Here is a 22,918-nt window from a genome sequence, read left to right as displayed (position 1 = left end):
AGGAATACTAATGGAGGAATCAACATTATTCCTCCAAACGGTGTTTCCTTGATGATTATGCTGGAGTGTGTCGCTCCAAAATCTCCCATAGGTGTTCAGTGGGGGTCGAAATCTGCTGACTGTGAAGACCAGTCAGTCAGCATTCTGCACCTTTCCTTCAGTTTGTCAGCCACCTACACCAAAATGACACACCCAGTCAGTAGAAGTTTATTTATTAATGTAGTGACCCAAATGCTGCCACGCTAAATCACTTCATAGAGGACTACCATGCTGTACTTTTGAGCTGACAGGTATTCATAAGCACCCTCAGTGTAGTTGGGTTTCTCATTTACGTCTAAAGAAAATTTCCAGAGTGAAACAATGACTCGAATCAGTGGCACTGCTGTCTTTAAAGTCCACCGATGACTTTTTTTCTGGTTGGCGGCCACTCAGATCTTTGTAAACGGAAATATGATTTGGCACATCATCGTCCTACATACATAGTTTAATAGCTAGCAAGGTACAGATACTTCCTTAAATAACAAAAACATTGCATATTTAATTGTATCAATTATCTTAAATAAAAATAAATAAATAAATAAGTAAGTAAGTAAACTGGTCCTAGCAACAGCCAGTGTACTTACTGGATGTCCACAGGATACATATGTCACTCGCTACTGATTGGTTTGAGCAAAACTCAAAGGGCAAAAAATACCGCCCTTCAAAAAAACAAATCCATTGACATTAACACAAAAAGACTCTGTAACACATAGTGGCTTTAGGGCCAAACCTTCTCCAGCCTAAATTATATTTAGATACTACACAAACATGCCACAAGTTCCTCAAAAAATACTTAAGAGATCTGACTTTGTAAAACTTGCTTTAATGGACCTCCTGCAAAGCTCTTGAGAGGACTATACATTTGATTTGGTGTGATGAGATATTGGGCTATCTCGCAAAGTATTCAGGTGGCAGCACGGAGCATGAATGCCAAAAAAAGAAAGAAAAAAAAGACAACCGGTTTTCTATCGCTCATTTGCACGTCACGTTTGTGAACTAACAGCTTCTACCTGCTGAGAAGATCTCACAGTCAGCAGTAGGAGATGAGGAGAGGAGCAGTGGTAAGTTGACCTCAGGTCTCTACACTGAAAGCCTGAAGTAGGAGGAGCGGAGGAATCTAGTGCAGCTATGGAAGCCTAATGATGCAAAAAGGAAAATGAGTCATACTGCCAAATTAAAACACAATTTATAAGTGTGTTGTTCTACTTGTGTATTTATGTGATAGAGGACTTGTGCAATTTACTTTTTTTTCTGTTTGTAATATGTTATAATTTGTGATAATTTAATTATTTATTCAGTTATATTTATATACTGGAATAGTTTCTTTTCTTCATACTACATTTTTGGTATTTATGATTGTATATAATTTTGGTCTTTATGGTTGTTATTTCCATAAATACCATTATTATCTATCTATAAAATATTTATCTATATGGAGGGTGGGGAGACCTTTTACAGTGCTTGCATATTGCATATGATAATTAATACTCAGAAAGTAGATCTGAAGTGACATTCATTAAAGGATGATCAATTAAAACATTTCAAAATGCACCTGCATTTTTATGCATTTTGTGACTTTCAGTCAAATAAAAACTATTCCAGTCATATTTCATCATTGAAGTTTTCTTAAAAAATAGTGTTAAAATCTCGTCTTGTCTTGTTCTCATGAACCCAATATTCGTCTCATGAGCTGAGTGTATCGTCACACCCCTAGCATTTGATATCAGTGCTGCAACATGTTTGCATCCTAGAAGGGTCATGATAATGTCAATGTCATGGTAACTTCCTGAGCAATATGCAGGACCTTGATATGCTCTTGGAGTATGTTTGTTATCAGTTCTGTCATGACATTTTGTGGACTGGTAGCTCATCAGAATCTAACATGGAGAGTTGTGCAGTTTTAGTCACATACTGGATGTCCTGCATCCAGTGTAATAACATGGGTCTGTTCTGTTCTTCAGCTGTGTAGAACCATCTGTTGATGTGAAAGCATCGCTCTGGGTTTCTGATGGAATCAATTTTGCCCTGCAGTGCATGCTGTGGAGAGCAGTGGTTACACAAGCAAGGACATGACCCTGATGTAGTACCAACCTGCTGTCACTATCCACCCCTCACACACACACACACACATATACACACACATACACACTCAGCTTCCCTTACTGGTCTGAGTTCCTCTCCAATTTCATCACAGTGTCCTTCTTCCTTTCTACCTCCTCCGCTTCCCTTTTCACTTCTCCAGACCTTTATTTCCACTCATTTTATCTTCCTTACTTTGCTTTTTCACTCACTACTTTGACTTACTTTTTTTTCTCTTTTGTGTACCTCCACCTTTGAGTGCATTTTCTTCCTCTATCTCTACATCATTTTTGTTCCCTCCCTCTGTCTGCTCTTTGTTTAATTTTAGAAGAACTTCATGTTTCCCTCTCCATTTCCATGTTGTTCTACTTTCCTTCTTTCTGTTTTTTGTCTCTCACGTCTCACTTCTCTTCCTCCATTTCTACTGTTACCCTCCACACTCCTCTGTTGCTCCTGTCTGTTGACACACTGGCTATCAACAGGTAGAGAACATTTTGCCCTGCAGCCGAGCTCTTGATTTCACACTGAAAGAGAGACAGAGACCCGAACTCAGAGGACACCTCCTGCGTGAGACACTCGACTCTACTTCAAAACTGTGTGTGTTTGTGTGTGTGTGTGTGTGTGTGTGTGTGTGTGTGTGTGTGTGTGTGTGTGTGTTCGCTGTGATAAAACTGAGCCACCCGCCACCCTCTCTCTCTGTCTCTCTCTCTCTTTCTCTGCTCCTTCAGTGACTGACCACAGAGAACTGGAATAATCTGGTTTCAGCTGCATCAGGGTTGTTGTTTGGTTGGCAGGCACATTAGTGGGTCAATCTGGTCTGTAACAGGACGACAAAGAGATATATAGACAGAAGGAAATGAAGAGAGAGAGAGCGAGAGAGAGAGAGAGAGAGGGGTAGTGATGTAGGAGTTATGTGTGACTGTGTGTGTGAGTAGGGGGTTATGGGTTTGACAGGGGGAAGTGTTGTATTGTACAGTTTTTGGCTAACTGCGCTGGGGTTTCCCTGCTGTTACCTAGCAGCACTAGTTAGACCAGACACTTGATGCCTGACAAAGAGAGGTGTGGAGACAGAGAGAGTCAAGTCCATTTTAAGCAACATTGTTCACATCATAAAAGATGAGTTGCAGAGGTTCGCCAACCCATGAACTGTATTTCATTACACAAAACACTAGCTAGGTTCCTCTGCAGACAGTAGGTGTGGTGAATGACTGATTGAAAGAACAACTCGGTCCTCAACCTAATCACCAATCAGTATATTTATATTGATGATGGATCAAAATGTATGTGATGTGATCTGTGGTTTCTTTTGACAAACCCACAGAGAATTATCACTACCTCTGCAGTTCACCTTGGCAATATGGTGCATTTTAGCATATTTAAGCTCATCATTCCTGTTTTGAGCCTTTGAGTGTTCTCTTTTGGTTCAGTCATATTTCTGTCATCAACTTAGTTTCCAGCAGCAGCAGTGATGCAGTCAGTAAAAAAGCTGATATTAGCGATTGTACACTACTTACACTACCTGTCCAGAACCAAATGACGGCCAGTCAGAGTTAGCGACTAGCTGATGAACAAAGTGGAGCATTTAGTAGCTAAAAAGCTAGATATTACCTTTAGGAGTTTTTTGGCGAGCAAAATAGAGCTAAAAGGAAGGCAAATACTAGACTTACATTTGTCAGGTTAACAGACACTTGACAACAAATGAATGATAATCTTGATCTGTGTAAATAGTCATGCTAACACTTTAAAAGTAAAGTAATATATCAGCGTTGTGGTGCAGCTTGCTCCCAAGTGGTCATAAGGTTTTTGACAGAGGGAAATTAAATAGAGGTCTTTCTGGAATTTTTTTTAGGCTAAGTTGTTAGCATATGTTAGCCATATTTCAGTGTTTCTGGATACTGTGTAAATTCATTCATAATCTATTAGTGTTAAATACATAAATATGTCTGCTAAAAGCTGTCGTGCAGTCTTCTTGTTCATGGCTCATCAGGATGAAGTACTATAATATCCATGTGGTTGGGATCAGCTGAGTATTTGATACGATACTTGCAACTTTTGGAGTATTTATGAGTACTGTAATGCCACTTTTAGCAGCACAATCTTCTTTTAAGGGATTCAAATAATGAAAGTAATCAAACCATCAGTCGAAAAAATGTCGGCACCTACCACCCTGTACACAGCATTTTACTCTCTGTGTATTGTCTGATCATATTTCACAGGAAATTTGCCAGATTATGTCATAGCAGTATGTTTCATTGCTGTTCCCCAAAATTCAGACCGCTTTTTTTAAACTTTGTTTTTTATTACAAGACGAATTACAAGACAATAGTTGACAAAGAGTTAAAAATCCCCCCTCCGCCTCCCACTAACTTGAGAGCAACAACTGAATCAGACATTATCGCAACAGGGGGCAAAGCCAAAACGTGCAACAACTAAAACCACATGGGTATATCACATTTGAAGAGTCACTCTCGACCTTGGAAACCTCACTGTGACAAAAACAACAACAGATCTAAACTTTCAACCACATTGCAGGGCCTTCCTCAGAAGATGATGTTGCTCAATTGCCATAGAGACAGTTTAGTTGTTGTCATGTAATTTAAGTACGGAATCTTGGCGATGTAATAACAGGTGGTTGCATACTGTATGTGGGTGTCTTTGTTTAAGCATGGATGATGTGAGTGTCCTTGATCTTTCTCTGGCCGACCACTGACTGCTGGTCAATGACCTTTGACCTTTTCACAATTAATGCTGTGAGTGGTTTTGGTCTGGTGTTTGCAGTTATCTCCCACAGCTGTAACATGTGATGTCTTACACCTCATACATGTAATTTACATTAGAGATAGAAGATGTTTGCTGGTACAATCAAAAGACAAAATCCCCCCCTGGATAATTGTACCATCCCTGTTGGTATAAATGAGATCAATCTCCCAGCTGTATTGACCTGCACTGTGAGTTCTTCTTTCTGGGATTTTCTGTTGATGGAGCAGGAGTTTTGTTGTCGGTGATCCCCCATACATGTTGCTGTTACTGCTGCCAGTAATAAATAAGGCATCCTTTTTCTCTATTGCGGAGAATATTTCCTAAAATAATTTGCAGAATTTCATTCTCTAGGCGACACTGGAAACATGACTAGATGAAACCCATTTCTGTGTTAAATCCTTGAAGATTTAAAAGGCGTGTGTGTACATGGGTGTTCTCCTGATTGAATGAATAATCCTGTGCCCATGTGTATGTATTTACGTGGAGATGTATGTATGCACATGCAACCCAAACTGCCATTTTACACTGCTATTTACCCTCTGGAACATAAAACAAAACAGCCTCTTAATCCTTCCAAGGTGTGTGGCTGGCTCCCCTTGAAGGTTGTAATACCCCTTTACTAGAGCAGTTAAAACACTCAGGCAATAAAGGAAAAAAGAAAGGGAAATGTGAAATGTGAAAGCAAAGATCACACACATACAAAACCTGGCATTGCTCAGAGCCGGCCAGGAAGTAGTGAACATTGCTACTCCTCCACAGCAGGGCTGAATGGGGCTTTCCACGGCCACAGGCCAGATTTTTATTGCACAGGATCTGAAAAACACATTTTTTTAAATCTGAAATGAGGGTGAAGCAGTCAAACTGCATTTGTGGGAGCTATTAAAGGGAATCACAAAAATGTTGTATAAAGGTTAGTTTGAGGCTAAAGTTTGCTAACCTTGTTGTTTTTCCCCCCTTTGCCCTAAAGTTCGTCTGTACAAACAGCCATGTCATTTTTGCCTATGGATTTCATTATATCACTGTTAAGTGATAAATTCATATTTAAGCCATGTTAAAGGCCTCAGTATGCTTCAAAGAACAGGGTCTGAAAGGTCAACATTTTTGTAACTTAGAACAATTCAACAGTCATGAAGACATGAAGGTAATTAGCAAGGTGCATAGATATTATAGTTAGTAGTAGTTTAGTAGTTTGATCTCCTTGCTCAAACTACTTTTGGCACTTTTCGTTTGTACAGCCAAGTGCAAACTCATGAGACCCTTCGAGAAGCCATCATGCCCGTATCTCCAATACATCATGTTGTAACACTCAAAAGACATATGAAAGACAGAATTGTTAGGTAAAGATTGGTGCAACAGTGTGATACATCCAGGAGGAGGCTATGACGGTATATACACCTTTCAGTATGGCCGGTAGAAACAACTGGAAACACCTTTGCCTTTGGGTGTTCGTATGATCAAGTTTGTCTGAAAGATACTGTAGCTTTGATGGATTGTGCAGATGTTTTGACATGTTTCAGCTTGTTTACGTCAAATTTCATAAATGATACATAATTTTATTCTTTATCAAGCAAACATTTAAAAAATATTCAGATTTCAGCCTCTCAAATGAGAAGATTTGCTCTTTTGTGATATTTTATATAATTGTAAACTGAATATCAGAAGTTGTGGCACTGTTGGTCATATAACAGAAGACATTTATGTCAGCTTGGACTTATATGTCACATTTTTTGACATTTCATAGATCAAACAATAAATTAGTAAAAAAATAGTCAGTCAAAAACAATCAAAGTTATTTGAACCCTGAAAGCTGAGACTGTCAATCAATCAATCCATTTTTATTTATATAGCATTAAATCACAACAAACTGCTGCTGATATCATTTGTTGGTGGTGTGTTCAAAGACATTTAGAAATGAGAAACTATAGTGAAATCCACTTTAAAGAGGCATTGCTTTTTCTTGTCATGCTGTTCCAAAACAAAACCTGGTGGAAACAACATGGACAGAATCAGAAGTTGGTAATTTTGTTTTAAAAAGGTATCTTAGGTCATACTCATTGACTAAAATGGTACAGTAATCTCTCAAAGATAATTTGTGTCAGATAACCCTTGATTGATCTGTCTCTTCTTGAAATTGCAACATTGCAACAAGTACTTTATTTGTCATGTTACAAGAAACAGCGAGACAGCTGTTTCTCAGATAAGCAGCAACTTTACATTTTTATGTCTGTGTGATGCATTTCATTTATGAAATGGAGCAAAAATAATGCACATTAAAAGACATGACGCTTTGCAATGTAGTCGGTGTGTTGTCCCTCAGTTTTACTCAAAAATAAGGCAAGAAAAATGGTCACTTTGTGGGATTCATTTTTCCATGCAAGATTTGCAATGTCTCAAATACTTGAAGGTAGTGAATAAATGTAAAAAGTTGTAGTACTTGTACACTTCAACTAACCAACAGTAAATGATATGCATTTTGTATGTAATGGTCTTCAACACGGAAAAAGACCGTAATGATGCTTTAAGAGAACATCACATAGAGGTAGTTTGCACTTGGTGTGATCACCAGCCATATTATTTACAACATATATTTCCAAAGTACGATGCAGATTGTCGAGGAAAACACGAAGGAAAACAACATTCCACCTGCCCACCATCTTCCCTCGTTAAACATCCACACCGTTAATAATACCAAGTTCCACATCCAAGCCCAGCAGGGAGCCACGTGTTAGAATATACTGTGCTGTGCAGTACCAGGGTGGGCTGGGGTAGCCTGCTCTCAGTTCAGCCTGGGTTTGATTGTAAAAAGTGGGGTTTGGGGTGGGGGGTTGTTGCCTGGTTGGAGGTATACAGCTCCCACGCACACATTTCAGCAATTTAACGTTATGTGTTCTCAAATTGGAATAGATGGGAGTATTTGATGTGATTAATTTAACAGAATGCTATTTGTAAAGGCGCTGACGCACACAGCTCCCTGCCTCACATCATGTTAAACACAATAACAGAGTGCAGAGGTGAGACCACTGCTTGATTTCAGAAGATTTCTTTGTGGTTCTACCATTTACCATTTGAATGTATCATTGTAAAAAATAACTTCAATGGGACTCAGAAGTCAGAATTGTCCCTTAATTTTATGAGTTGAAAGACAATAAAACAACAGTTGGCATATCAAAAGGCCTTGCATATTCTGAATGTTGCAGTTGGGAAAGAAATTGAACGGTTTCAAACTGTTAAATCTATCCAAAAACTTCTGCAAGCTTCAACATATAACTCTAATTTCCCTTCCTTTGGCATCAGAATTTAAAAATGAATCGCTACCTGGTAGCCCAAAAATTGGTTTGGCAGTAGTGAGGGGGTTGTTGGGGTCTCTTTCATGAGTTAGGGTAAAGTGGAACAAAAGATTGACAGACTGATTGATGCCATGTTGGTTCTTCATTTACCAGCAGTCCACCCCAATGGTCTTTGGTTAATGACCAAAACAATGAGATTCTACAAGCAAACAGAAATGAGTTCCCTTCGCAGGGTGGGAGATGAACAGCTGTTTGTTCTTGTCAAAGCCTCAAAATGCTGGACCCAGACCACAATGGAGGGATAATAATATGTACAATATGTAAGAGCCTAACCTCAGTCAATTTAAATCCAAAAAGAAAGAGAACATGGAATCATTCAGCAAATTAGAAGCCTGATCACAAAGGTGTCAGATTCTGAATAACTATTGATCTCTGCTAATTGTCTACAAAAATGAAAGTGCTGGTTCCCTTTAAAACATATGTTCAACTTTCTGATGGTCATATTTAACACCCTGAACTTCCATACTTGGCAGCAGAAATGGGCTAGACAACAGACAACAGAGGACTCGAAGTAGTTAGTGTCAGAACTGCTGCAGAAAGGATGAATAGCTTTCCACACATAATGAGTCAAGTATAAGCCATGACACTTGAATGTTGCTTTTCATCACAACAAAATGTTAACAAAAGCAGTATGTCATTACTTGCTGTACCGCACGCAGAAATGACAGCAGCCTCAAGTGACGCACCTTCAGTATAGCACAGTTTGTCCCCTCCAGGCAGCCGTATCGTTCTTTATAAGACAGTTTGACAAAACATGCCAGTTTGGATAAAAACCAGCAGCTAACAACAAGTTGCTGTTATTTGACATTTCAGATTTTTTTATGGGTTGGAGAGCTAACAAGTCTACATACAACACAAAAATACATACACACACACAAATACACAACCCTGCTATTCCTTCATGCAATCATATAAACACATCCGCAGGCTGACTTACTGAATCATCATGAGACTTTTATAGGTCATTTAAATGTGGCCAGCTAACAGGGACAGTGAGGCATGCAGAGCAGAGGGATTTCTCTTCTGTCGCTGCACGTCATGTCAACCGAAGCGTCTGAGAGTCGACAGTCTCTCAGGCCAGAAGGCCGGCACGCGAGCTCCTCTGGGTCTCTGCAGGACTCACACCAGTTTATTCATGTTGAGCAGAGTAGTGGATTGAGTGTGTGTGCGTTCTTATACTCTTATTCTCTTATATATTAGAGTATTTGCCAAATTAGGTCACATTTTTTGTAGTAATGGGTAGTAGTATGCGTAAAGGTCAAAGTTCATGTAAAGGGTGTTTGGCCATGCATGACAGTGAATGAGTGAGCATGTGTACATCTATTTATATTTTCTTCTTGGCACACGTGTCTGCTTTCATATCTGTATTTACATTCATGTACACGTGTGTGTGTGTGTGTGTTTATGTGTATGTGTATGTGTGTGTGTGTGTGTGTGTGTGTGTGTGTGTGTGTGTGTGTGTGTGTGTGTGTGTGAGCCATGAATCCCCACCACTGGCTTTCGTCCATTTAATCTCTCTGGTCTAATCTCGCTCAATGATGCTGGACTTATGCACTTAGCATGTTTGCTACAGTAGACATTAATCAGGGATCAGGCTGATACAGTACTTATCAAAAGTGGAAGAATTATATGTTGATGCTCGTGAAGGGTAATGAACATGTAGTACATGAAGCATCAGTGAGGAAAACATATTGGGCAGGAACATTTGACCTGAATTTTAAAATTAGCGAGTAAACAAAAAAGATAACACATGGGGGAAAAATGGGGAAATCAGCAAATAGGCAGCTAGATAAGCTTGCATTATACTGTAGTTCCTTTGCTGAAAGAGATAAATCTCTATTTAGGGCTGGGTGGAACTGTATACATTCATATTATAATATTATTTCATAAAAAGAAACAAAGAAAATATTAAGAATATGTTGTTATTTATTCTATTCACTTCTTATTTGTTAATATTTTTGACAATCCTGCTCTTCATACATCTTTCAGATCCCAGCCTTTCAGATCTTACTCTGTAGTTGACACCTCAACTCATTTAAAGTTGGCACACTTCAAAAAACACCCCATCTACTTCTAGGACACTTAAGTTCCTATCACCAAGCTAACAGAGCCTTTTTCACTCCTTTCACTGCTTACATTTAAAGAGTCTTCACTTCTTCCAGTATACCTGACAGTCAGCTCCCTTTAATTTTACACTTGAGCTCCTCTCAGAATGTTCAACACCTTCAGGTCATTCCCGTACTTACAAACTAACCACCCTCTCAACACCTGTCAGCGCTGGCACACATCTCAGTGCTTTCTTTTCTTCTTTCATTCCTCAGTTTTTCTTCTAATAAACATGCTCGTAATGCTTTTTATTATCCAGTTTTAAAAGCAGTGATGTTCAGCTCCCTGTTTTTTAGGCAATACTTTTTTCAGCTCTCAGCTTGCATGTCAGGTTTCCAGTAATGTAGTTCAGCTTCAAGCTTTTCAAAGCAATGCATTTCAGTTGTCAGCAAGGGCTATACATTGCTACAGCAAGGCAACGGTATGCAAAATCCCACAAAATAATGAGTTTTTTGTCCAAACACAGATAATATATTCATTGCTCAAAACTTTTGTCAAGTAATACTGTTCAACATTAGCTGGTCTCTGCTGAGAATTAGCTTTTGAGAATTTGCCTGTTTTATATCATTTTAAATGGAATATCTTTGGGTTTGGGGCTGCAATTTGATAAGACAATATGATTATATCAAACTGCAATTCCACTGAGTACTTGAAGCTTAACTGTACATAATAATGAAGAAATGGTCTTCACGTAGTAGAGATGAAAAGCTTTCAAATATTCAAAACCCAGTCTGTTCTAGGCATAGCAAGCAAGTTTCCTGTCACATCAGATCCCCAAAGTTTCATGCTGCATACATATCAATCACCCATCATGGTTTCTGTTCCATTTGTAGCTCAGGGTTGGATGTAGCGTCAGTCTTTTGTATGATAGAACTCTGTATCAGCACACATGCACCGCCACAGCAACAAAAGCATGAATAATGTATAACCATAAGGAGCACACCCATATCAGCGTTGCCTTTTTTTCTGTCACGCAAAACAATGCAAAGCTACTGTCATTTTTGCTTGACAAACATTTGAGTCAGCAGTTATATTTTCAGCCGAGTCATTGTCAGTTCACATAAGCATCAAGTGAAGAAGTGGAGCACAAGTGCAATGCCAAGTGGTGGTGTGTGTGTGTGTGTGTGTGTGTGTGTGTGTGTGTGTGTGTGTGTGTGTGCGTGCGTGCGGGTGCGTGCGTGCGTGCGTGCCTGCCTGCCTGCCTGCGTGCGTGCGTGCGTGCGTGCGTGCGTGCGTGCGTGCGTGCGTGCGTGCGTGCGTGCGTGTGTCACAATAGAGAATGTGAAGTACAGTCCAGTTTGGAAGATGGATGCATGTATTTCCTGATGGATGCATGTATTTCCTGTGACATGCCTTCACTGGAGACACTAATAGAAAATGTCTCGAAGCTGTTCTGTACTGATAGCTTGGAAAAGCAGCAACCAGATACAACTGTGACAGCTGCCAGCACAGCTGTGACTAGTTGTTTTCATTAGTTGACCAGTGAAACCTATCCGGGTCTTGTGCACTTGTTTGAAAACTACCGTGGTCTTGAGTTCTAGAAAGGTGCGGTTCCTCAAAGTCCACTTCCTGTCCACATTGTAATAAAAGTGCTGGCAATTAAAAAACAGCAGAACAACATCAATTCAGCAGAAGAAGCATGTACTTGTTTCATCTTCTAATACAGTAGACATTTCTGCTGAGATAACCTTAAATGTTCAAACAAAAAATACCCAAAGACCTTCTGACATGTTGGAAAGGCACAGGTGTAGATAATAAAATGAATGATGGCTGATTTCTATTTAGCTGCTTCTGTTTTAGGATCGTGGTGTTGTGCATGATGATGATGATGAATGTGTGTTTCCACCCAGTACTGTTGGATGCAACCAAGAAACATTTGTTCAAACTACTGCAAAAGAAGAGTTAGCAGTGCGATGATAATTAGAAGAGCAGCAGTCAAAGTCAAACGATGGAACGCTGTGGGAAAATGTGATGTAACTATTACATTATTGTTTATTTCATGTATTAATTTGAGTAGTCTTACAGTCTCCTCATCACTCCACACTGAGATAAGAAAAAAGTCACATGATTTATTTGCTGATTCTGCTTCTGTTGCACTTTGTTGCTGTTTTTTTTATTTTTTTTATCACTACATCAGTCTTGCCACTTCAGTCTAAGCGTAAAAACCTTTTGAGATATTTGAACCTTTTTTGGAAGCACTGAGCATGTCTACTCCTTCCAGTTTTTTATGTGCAAAGGTAAAATGCCAATTAAAAGTAATCACATGGTTACAGGGACACAAGAATAGAATGGAGCATTCATTAATGTTATTAGTTTAACAGTGCTTCTGGTTTAACAAATCAAAATGTCTGCTGTGAAAAAGGTCTATATGCCATTTACTGAGATCCTGTTCTCACTGGTCACTTCAAGAGTTTCATATTGTATTAAAACCACATCTATTCTTAGCTTTCTGATAGTGGATAGCTATCTGACCTGCCCAAGATGCATGAAAACAACAACGACTACAGAAAACGTAGACACGACTCTTGACTGGTGTTCCATGTAGATGTATATATTATAAGTGGACAGATGTATTGTCATCTGATAGTCAGCAGTTTCTCATTAAAGATCTAGAATAGCAAAAATGATCCAAGGGCAAAATGTAGTCTTGAGCGGTGCACATGTTTAGCTACTTCCTTAGTTGGTCTCAGCTGGTGTGAGCAACAGATAAATAACTACGACAAGTGTAGACAGGTCCATCAGGTTACCATTCTTAGCAGGGACTGGGAACATGTTTGTTTTGACCGTTCCCCATAAAATCTTTGACCTCTTGTACTTGGTTACAAAACACCCAAGAGTTCTTGTGACTTCTGTTCACAAGCTCTGCTTTTCCTAGAAAGTTGGTATTGTAAACCAAATATGAAAAGAAAGGAAACTGTGGATGTGATTAAAGTCCAATCAACCTTTAATGTTGATGTCTCCTAAACAGGTAAATTTATTTCGTTGCCTGAGGGATTCATGAGAAAATAAATCTCTACACACTCGGGATTTTCCCAGCTGTACTTCTGTTCTCCTCTCTGATCGATAAGAACAAGATCAAACATGACATAAGAATCAGATCCTACTCTTATCAGAGCAGCAGTTGCTCAACGGCTTTCTGTCCTCAAGATGTATGACTCCATGCATCTCACTGCTTTCAACCAGACAGCAGGTGTGTGTCTACATACTAAAATAGGACATTGACCCAGCTGAACCCAGGAAGATCCAAGACTACCCGCATGACATGTTGCTTCTTGCATCAGACTGTCTGTGTGTGCAGCCCTAGCATGTGTGTAGAACGCTGAGGTGTTTAAAAGGTGGATCTGTTTCCCCGGGTGGATTCCTTGAGTTGCTGGAGGGCCACTTGCCTAATGATTCACTTAGACTGCTGTGTCAAAACATTATGTCCTACAGGTGGCCCAGCAGAGCTTTACGTCTGAAGGAGCTCTGACCAGTTTTGTCAAACAAATGTCAGATAATCAGGTGTGTCCCACCTCAACTGGCTGTCAAATGACATTGGATTTTATGGAACTTTGTCTCAATTATAAAATTGGTACAAGGAGATCAATTCAGTACTAGAATTTTGTGCAATATGTACAGTGTCTGCCCAGCACAAGAGACATTTTCAAAAGCTGGACCTCACAAGTTGGAGGACAGGGGAATGGACACACTTATCAGGAAACTGAAAGACTTCAGTGATTTAGCATTGACGTTCCATAAAGTTGGGGGAGTCTAACTCTAGATGGGTGCTTCCTAATCTTTTTACTTTATGAAACAGTCTAACACTCTGCTTGTGACCTCTTGCCACACGTTGCATGAGCCAATGATTTGTGACTCTCAAAGGCAAAAAGGTAAAAATATCAAATTTTCCAAGAAAAATATACATATTACAGAAAAATAAGAACAAATACATCATTTTGTGCAGGAGAAGTATATTCCATCTACTTTCCTGCCCTGTAAATCATATCTGGTCCACTCAGGTTTTTATTGCGACTCATTTCCAGCATCACCACCCCCAGGTTTGGAACCAGTGCTCTTGATGATGTGCTATGCTGTGGACAGGCACATAACAGTTGCAGGCATATAGTTGTGAAGGGTAACTGACAGAAAGAACAATGGTGTATTGTGCACAGCAGAGCATGAGGCCTCCATTAGCTAGATATGAGGCAATGTGTGTGGTGCTGTGTCTTATTAGTGGCTGACATGTGCTGACCTACGTTTTTCAATTAAGATGGAATCCAGCAATCATCTCAATCTAGTTCTCTTTACCTTTTGTATTGGATTCTCACACCTTTAGACCAGGCTTTTACTTTTCTTTCTCTCTCGCTGTCTCTGCTTAGGGGTGGATATTCTGAAACTGGTGGCAGCCCAGGTGGGCATCCAGTGGATCGACATCTATCAGTCGCTGGCCAATGCCACGGAGCGGGAGGTAGCTGCCTTCTCCAACGGCTACTCGTCCGATCATGAGCGGGCATACGCCGCACTGCAGCACTGGACCATCCGGGACAGCGATGCCAACCTGGCCAAGCTGATCAACGCACTGCATCGGCAGCGCCGCATCGACGTGGTGGAGAAGATCCGCTACGTCATGGAGGACAACCCACAGGTAAGATGGATATAAGCGGGCAAAACATGTAACTGCTTTAGAATCAGGTCAGTAGGTTTATTTATAAGTGTACAAAGAAAATATGTGTCACCTTTTCTGTCTTGACATCTTTTTCACATGCAGCTCAACATCACTGGCACAAGCTGTAGTACAAACTGTTCTCTCCATCTCTCTCCCACTGAAATCTAATCTCTGAGGAAAGCTCTCTGGTGTGTCCCCCAGAAGCCAGTCCCTGTGGTTAAGCTCAGCTGCATTCCTCACATTAAAGCCACAGTTCACTTTGGGCGAATGATTTGATGTTTAAACAGTAATTACACTCTTTTGAAAAATGCTTACTGGGATGAAGTGCGTCCTCAAATCAGATTTTTTTTGTCTGTTTGATACCACTTAAAAAGAGGTATTCTGACATCACAGACTGAGGCCTGACCAGAGAGGGCTGCAAAGTGAAAACTGCAATCCTGGATGGCAGTGAAATTGATCTTTTTTTAAATCTGTTTTAACAGTTCATTCAAAACCCTACAACATCAAGAAAAAGTGCTGGAGTACTTCTGACATTTGATCTCAGATGTAAAATGATTAATATGTATAAAATGAAAGGTAAAATTGTCCAGATTTAAAATCTGAACTTTGGTGATCTGCTGACTTTTCATGCAGTGCCATCAACATCTGAGTTTGTCCAGTACTTTGCTTCATGACCAAATACCTGCAAAACTAATGACATTTCCATCAGCCCCTGGTGTAATATGTGTTTATTGCCAAACATCATCATGTTCGCATTGAGATTGTGAGCATGCTAGGATTCTCACATTAGCATTCAGCTCAAAGCCCTGCTGTGTCTAAGTACAGCCTCACAGAGCCACTTGCATGGCTGCTGACTCTAAATCTTGTTATTGGTTTTGGCTGATCTGCCTACTTTTGTTCAACCACATTTTAGCGGTAGGTGCCCAAACTGAAAGTGACAGCTTGTGACTCATAGTTGATCAGTAATAGCGGTTGGCCACAAACCACAAACTTTAATTGATGTTCAGTACTAGTAATACGTACATGTACATATGGCCCCTTCCTTTGCTTGTCTTTTTGTTCTTCTATTTATTGCCTTTTATAAGGGGTGAAGCTAAATCTGATGTTTACTGTGCAGCTGCACATTTTTCTTCGTCTCTGACCTGAATGCAGCCTGTTGCACGCATGCAGCAGGATGTCTGTTATTTAGTGAACAACTCACATGTGCAGCCTCACTCATGGGCACCTTGTGAGTCGTCTAGTATCAGCCTCACACTGTAATGGAGAACACACACACACACACACACACACACACACACACACACACACACACACTCACACACAGAAGAAACACAGGGGACTCATGGGACACAACAGATCCTTCACCACCATCCACTTTCCTCCATCTCTTTCCTCCCAACTCAAATCTAACTTCTAACTTTATCGTATCACATTAGTGCCCTGGACCCTGGACTGCACTCTTCAAGGTCAGCGCTGTACAGAAAGAGTGTTGTTCTGGTTTTAAAGACAAGCATGACTCTGAGCTTGGTGCTGAAAAAAATGTGGCTTTCATCAGCTTTTAATAATGAGCAGATGATCTCCTGCTATGTTAAATGTCTTTCTTTCTGGATTGATTGCAGATCAGATAGCAGTTAATACATTAAGTAAGGGAGGCATGCTGCTGTGTAGAGTACAGTGTGCTGGAGAGACCACAGGAAGTGGGAGCAGAGTTGTTGGAGCAACTTCAGTATGAATCACAACTTAAAAAGGATACATCCATAAGAATACTTCCTATTGCATATCAGATACAAGTTGATGTTTTCTTAAGTCTTTCTAGATCATAGATACAAATTTGCATCAAAACATGCCTGACCCTTAATCTGCACTGCAAGTATTCTTTTAAACATTCATTTTGTAACAGTATTTAATGGTGTACACTGCAACAAGATCAGACGAACATCATAGGCCCCATTTCCATTTTTCAATTCATCTGTCTTAGAAAAAAAACAAAAAACAGATTCAATTCAGATACTTTGAAATATGCTTTGGTTTACATGCATGTATTTGTCTCCATTAGTTAGATAATCTGATTGTAATCTGTGTTGGTTTCCCTGGCTACATGCAAATCAGTGTAAGCTTCTCCAGCTCAGAGGATGGTGGTAATGCAGCTAAAGTTGTCTGGTGGATGTCAGAAATGCCAGAAGAACTATAACTGTACCAGTTAAGTTACAACAACTGTTTAGCTAGCTAGCTAACTACTATTTGTAGACACGTGAATGACTGGTATGGATGGACTACGAGGAAAACAAATGTTTCATTGTCTTTCTGGCTCTCGGTCACGCTGCTCCCTTGTCACACACACTGTTCATTCAGATAAATGCTACAACCGCACTCACATTTTGTGCATTATGACTGTATGTGTTGAAATAGCAGAAGCCACTTTTTCCTTTGGTTTTAATGATACACAGAGACTTTTAGTTTGATTTCAAAGCTAACTTGTGTTTTAAAGGTCTGCCCATCAAGTGATTGAGTGTAAATGAGGTAATTGGACGATTCGAAGTACCTGAACAAAAGAGGCTTCTGAAAAGGTTTAATACCTGCTTTCACTGTGGAGGGAAGCTTTATTCATTCATTCATACAGGCCAAACCTGAAGGCACATATGTAAATCAAACCAGAATAAAAGCTCAAACCCGAAAGGTCATAGTTGACAGTGAAAAAGAGAAGAGATGCAAAACTTCAGAATAATTACTTTTATAAAGGTCAGTGTCAATCAATACTTTGTATGTTCTCACCCATTTCAAACCAGGTCAATGTGACATGTTACATAAAAGTAATAACATTGAACATTGGAAACACAGTGGGGAAAAAACATTCACAGTATTGATGCTGTTCCCATTGGAACAACTGAGCGTCAGCTGTCTGATGGATGTTTCTATTTTTACCTCAGCTGCTTTGTGAGAGTTAAGACCCGACAGAATGATGGTGTGATTCCATGTCTGTTTCCTGTTTGCACTCACTGTGAGCTATGAAGCATCCTATAAAGTGAGTTTGTTGTCATGTCATACAATATGGATCTGTATCCCCATGTAAGCCACATGTTGGATTCTGCTATTTTATTGGTTGACAGATCTTATTTTCAAGTAACATAACTCTTAAGGCTCTAGTCAAACTTCAGTTAAGTCGAAAGAACAATAGTTGATGCATGTGTTATTCATGCATAAAATGTTTTTTTAATAGATACTGCTATGCCTGCATGCTTCTCCGGCCTTGGCATCAGTATGTACAAGTAAGTGATTAAAGAGCAGCCATGCTGTTTCATTTCGATAACTCTCCCGTGTGTGGCTAATGAATGCATCATGTTAGAGCCTGCAGCAGACGGAGCTGCCATCCTGAGGGAGTAGTGAAAAACAGAAGGAACCAAAGAAGGGGAAAAATGGCTGCTCTGTCTTTCCTGTTTTTTGTTTGTTTGTTTTTTTAAATATATTTTTATTGAAGGACAAATACGAATTATACAGAAGAAAATACAGGTTTTGCATTTATCCTTCAGGTTTTTCATTTAACCAACATAACAAAAAAAACCTCATCTGACTTCCTTTGTCAACGTGAACGCGCAGAGCGGACACTAACGGAGGCGCGTTGCAGCAGCAGTACACAGCTGCAGCCCACACACACCTCCTCCCCTGCCCCACCAGCCAGGTAACACATACATGAATCTAGTCGAGTGTATTGTTTGCCCCCTAAGCCTCAGTTGCCAAGCTATAGCGACGCTAGCCCAAATCAATAATAGACATGACGTGATGACCACCACACAACTAATGTTGGTAGAGTTTATCATTGGTACAGCATGTGAATCTATCAGTATACTTAAGCTGAATATTTAGTCTTGTGTAGGTTTACATTAGGCTAGATCATTAACACTTGCAGTCATTTATTTGCTAACTGACAAACAGGCAATTCCCAATTGCATGCAGAAAAAGTAACCTTCTGCCTTGTTGTAATGTCACCAAGCAGTCTTATTCATACTTTTGGTCTCTTTTTATTTACTAATTGCAGCATAATGCCGAGAAAGGAGAGGGTAAGAAAGGAAAAAGAAAGGGAGCTACAGCAGGCAGCCCAGGGAAGAAGCTCTCTGCTCTCCTGGATAAAAGCATCCACCAGCAGCAAGGAGGAAGAGGAAGATGAAGATGAAATGTCAGAGTCAAGACCAGAGTCATGTTTACTGTTTAGGGCCTTTTAAAGCTCAGATTTTAAAGTTGAACTGTTCCTCTAATTCTATTGAAATATCTTAAAAGCTGTCCACATTGTATTTTAACTACACAAAGTGGTTTGGCGGTACTAAATCAGGCATGAAGCTATATTAGCTCATTATATTATTTTGTACCAACCATAAGTTATTTCTATGTTACAAGACTTGCAGTAATCTTGTATTTACCTTAATAGGCTATTATTAAAACTTAAAAAATAGGCTATTATTAAAACTATTATTATTCTATTCTAGGCAGCTACAGCAGGGAAGCAGCTGTGTGCTGTCCTGCAATAGGCCATCTACTAGCATGGAAGATGAGGTAGATAAATCTCACACTGCTATAATAAGGCAGCCGGCAGTTCCACATGCCGCACAAAGTGCCCTTATTTTTCACTGAGCACCTGCCCCCCAAAATGTCTGTGCACGCCACTGATTACATTACCTAATTCCCTAAGCCACTGGTGGAATTGGGGGCTGGCCTCTGATTTCCACTGCTGTAGAATAAGGCACTTGGCCAACAAAGTGCAGAGGGAAATGGCTTGTCCCTCATAGGTTGTAATGGAGGGATCATACTTCACTGAGCCAAAAATGGCTAAGAGTGAGTCAGGTGGAATGGTCTTTTGGAAAACATTTGATATGTAATTAAAAATAAGAGACCAGAAAGAAGTTAGGTTTGAACAAGACCAGAACTGATGGGTAAGTGTTCCAGTTTGTTGTTTGCATTTATCACATAAAGAGGAAATGTCTGGGTATATTTGCCATGGAGCCTGGCTTTGGAATAGTGCAGTCTGTGGACTACCTTAGATTGAACCAAGGAATGTCTGGAGTTGATGGAGCTGCTGTGAATTCTATCAAGAATGCCCTCCCACACTGTTTCTGATATTTCCATGTTAAGTTCCTGTTCCCAATCACTTTTCATTTTATCGTTGGGGACCCCTATACGGGCCAGCAGGATATTGTACAGGGAAGAGAATGAGCCTCTGGAACCTGTAATGAGCCGTTGAAAACGGTCTAGTATATTATGTTTGGGCAAATGCTCATAGTGTGGTATGTGTGTCCTAATGTAATTCCTGATCTGGAGGTATCTAAAAAAGTGTGTTCGCAGTAAGCCATATGTTTGTTGGAATTGTTGGAATGACATAAGATTTCCCTCAAGATAGAGGTCTTTCACAAAAACAATATTCCTTGCTTTCCATATGGAAAAGGCAGGGTCCATCAAGGCTGGGGGGAAAGCATGGTTGTTGCTAATTGGACTATCGTTATAGACTTTAGGCAGGTCCAGAAAAGATTGAATTTGTTTCCATAGTTTTAAGGAGTGAGTTATTATTGGATTAGTTATGTTTGGAGACTTTAGCTTTGTAGGGTTATTGAGGAGTGTTAGGAGGGAGGTGGGCCTACATGTAGATATTTCTATTTGAAGCCATGAGGGCTGGTCTTGGACTGATGGCAGACCATTATGCCAGAAAGAAAGTGCATTTAAATTTGCAGCCCAATAGTATAGCTTAAAGTGGGGTAGGCCAAATCCACCAACAGCCCTCACCTTCCACAGATGTTTTTTTTTTTTAATTCTAGCTAATTTATTGTTCCAGATCAAGATAGATATGATAGAGTCCAACTTTTAAAAATAATACAGGGGGATAAAGACGGGGATGTTTCGAAAAATGAATAAAAATCTGGGGAGGACCACCATTTTTATGGCGTTTATACGACCCACAATAGAGATGTGGCAGATGGGCAATGTGTTCCAAAACTGAATATTCTGTTTTAACTGATGTATCTTGGGTTCCCAATTGCTGTTAAGGAATTCACCAAACTCTCTTGTAGCAATAATACCCAATGTTTTAAATTGGTCCTTTGTAATTTTGAAAGGAGCAGTGAGTAGATAGTTTAGGCATCTAAGGCAATAACTACAGACTCCTCTCTCTGTTTTTGGTACATGATGTTGAAGAGACGCTGTAGGTTAAAATATATGTGTCTACCAGGGACAAAGCCAGTCTGGTCAGGGTGTATTAAGCTAGCTATGTATTTACAGAGTCTGTTAGCTAACACTTTGCTGAGTATTTTTGTTTCCATCTGGAGAAGAGATATTGGACGATATGATGACATATCCAAAGCATCTTTGTCTTTTTTAAGGATCAAAGCAATGTTTGCATCGTAGAGGGAGGGGGGGTAATTCTGCAGATTCCTTGGAGTGAGGATACATACACAACAAGGGGGAGAGGCAAGATGAAAATGTCTTATAAAATTCAATGGTAAACACATCTGGGCCAGGGGCCTTATTATTGGGAAACTGGGAGATAGATGCTTGGATCTCCTCCAAAGTAATATCTGCATCCATTGCCTTGGCTGCTGCTTCATATAATGTAGGGAGCTGGCTTTTCTGTAGGAAATTATTTATTATCAATCTTTCCTGTTTTATCGACACAATGTGGGATTTTGGTTTGTACGCAAAGTCAGAAAAAGAATCAAAGGAGTAAAGAAATGATGAACCTTTCACACCGCAGGAATGCTTTTGGAAAAGTTGTACATGCTGTTGCTGTGAAAGGGTCAATGCCCTTAACAAGCAAATAGTGTCTCAGTGCTCCTTTGCAGTTTGCACAGGGATAAAAACTCATCCTGATTTGTTTGCTGTAAAATAAAGCATAATATAATAGCATGGTTGTAATTATATTTTATGTTTTTATTACAAACTTCTCCAAAAAGGGGTCTAGATGTTTGAAAGGTCAAATTACTGGTAATTATCATTTTTAAATATGTTTATTTATATAGCACTTCATAAAATGAGTGATTACAAAGGGCTTTGCTAAAGGCAAACAAACAAAATAATAAAAATGTAGATCACATAGTGAAAACAGAACGAGGACAAAGAACAAAAAAACATTACATTAATACATGAATACATTACATTACATTAATATAAAAAAAACAATCATTTAAAAACCTAAAAACATATGCATACATATAGATATGCAACTACCTCTACACACACACGCACACACACACACAAACAAACACACACACACACACACACACACAAACAAACACACACACACACACACACACACACACACACACACACACGTATACATACAGTGACGTTGGATAAAAGTCAGAAAGCGAAAAGTCTGAGTTGATCGCTCACATTATATCAGGCTAGTGTGCCCTAACAGCAGAAGCCTTAAACCTTCTTAAATCTCTGTGCTGGAACGACCAGCAGGCCCTCAGACTTCAGCAGGTTGATCAGAGGAGAGCAGCTCAGAGATGTATTCTGGGGCCAGGCCACGAAATGCTTTAAAAGTAATGAGTATGATCTTTAAATCAATTCTTAAACAAACTGGCAGCCAAAGCTGAGACATTAAGGTGATGTAATAAGATTTATTATGAGTGTAGTTGCAGTCTGCACAACTTGGACTTTTCTGAAGTAGTAAGCTTTTCAGATGTTGTCACTGTAAGTAGTATCTTATAAATGTCTCAAAACCAGTGTGGCTGTGTGTAGATAATGTACCATACAAATATATGTACGTCTAAAGAGAAAAAAACTGTCATAACTTAGTCAAACTGATTCACAAAACACTGTAATGCTGCCTTAAGAATTAGCCAGTAACACTACTTGAACATTTGCCATCCTTTCCTTCTGGCCTGCAAATGTCTCAATGACTTACTGGTTAAAGTCAGTCTTCTCAGTCACCAGTTTCTTTGCCAATGACAGCATGACT

The 22,918-nt window shown here is 39.7% G+C and overlaps 1 protein-coding gene across 1 annotated transcript in view; it reads left to right on the top strand.

Moving 5' to 3' along the window:
- Positions 1-22,918, top strand: part of tnfrsf21 (tumor necrosis factor receptor superfamily, member 21) — a 52,817-nt gene that overhangs the window by 17,522 nt on the left and 12,377 nt on the right. The window contains exon 4 of the mRNA XM_062437245.1: positions 14,690-14,955. Coding sequence (XP_062293229.1) covers positions 14,690-14,955 — 266 coding nt within the window. The remainder of the gene's footprint in view (positions 1-14,689; positions 14,956-22,918) is intronic.

The sequence above is a fragment of the Scomber scombrus genome, chromosome 17 (assembly GCF_963691925.1).
Source record: "Scomber scombrus chromosome 17, fScoSco1.1, whole genome shotgun sequence".
Lineage (NCBI taxonomy): Eukaryota > Metazoa > Chordata > Actinopteri > Scombriformes > Scombridae > Scomber > Scomber scombrus.
The sequence above is the reverse complement of the archived record's forward strand: the minus strand, read 5'-3'. Positions and strand labels throughout refer to the sequence as shown.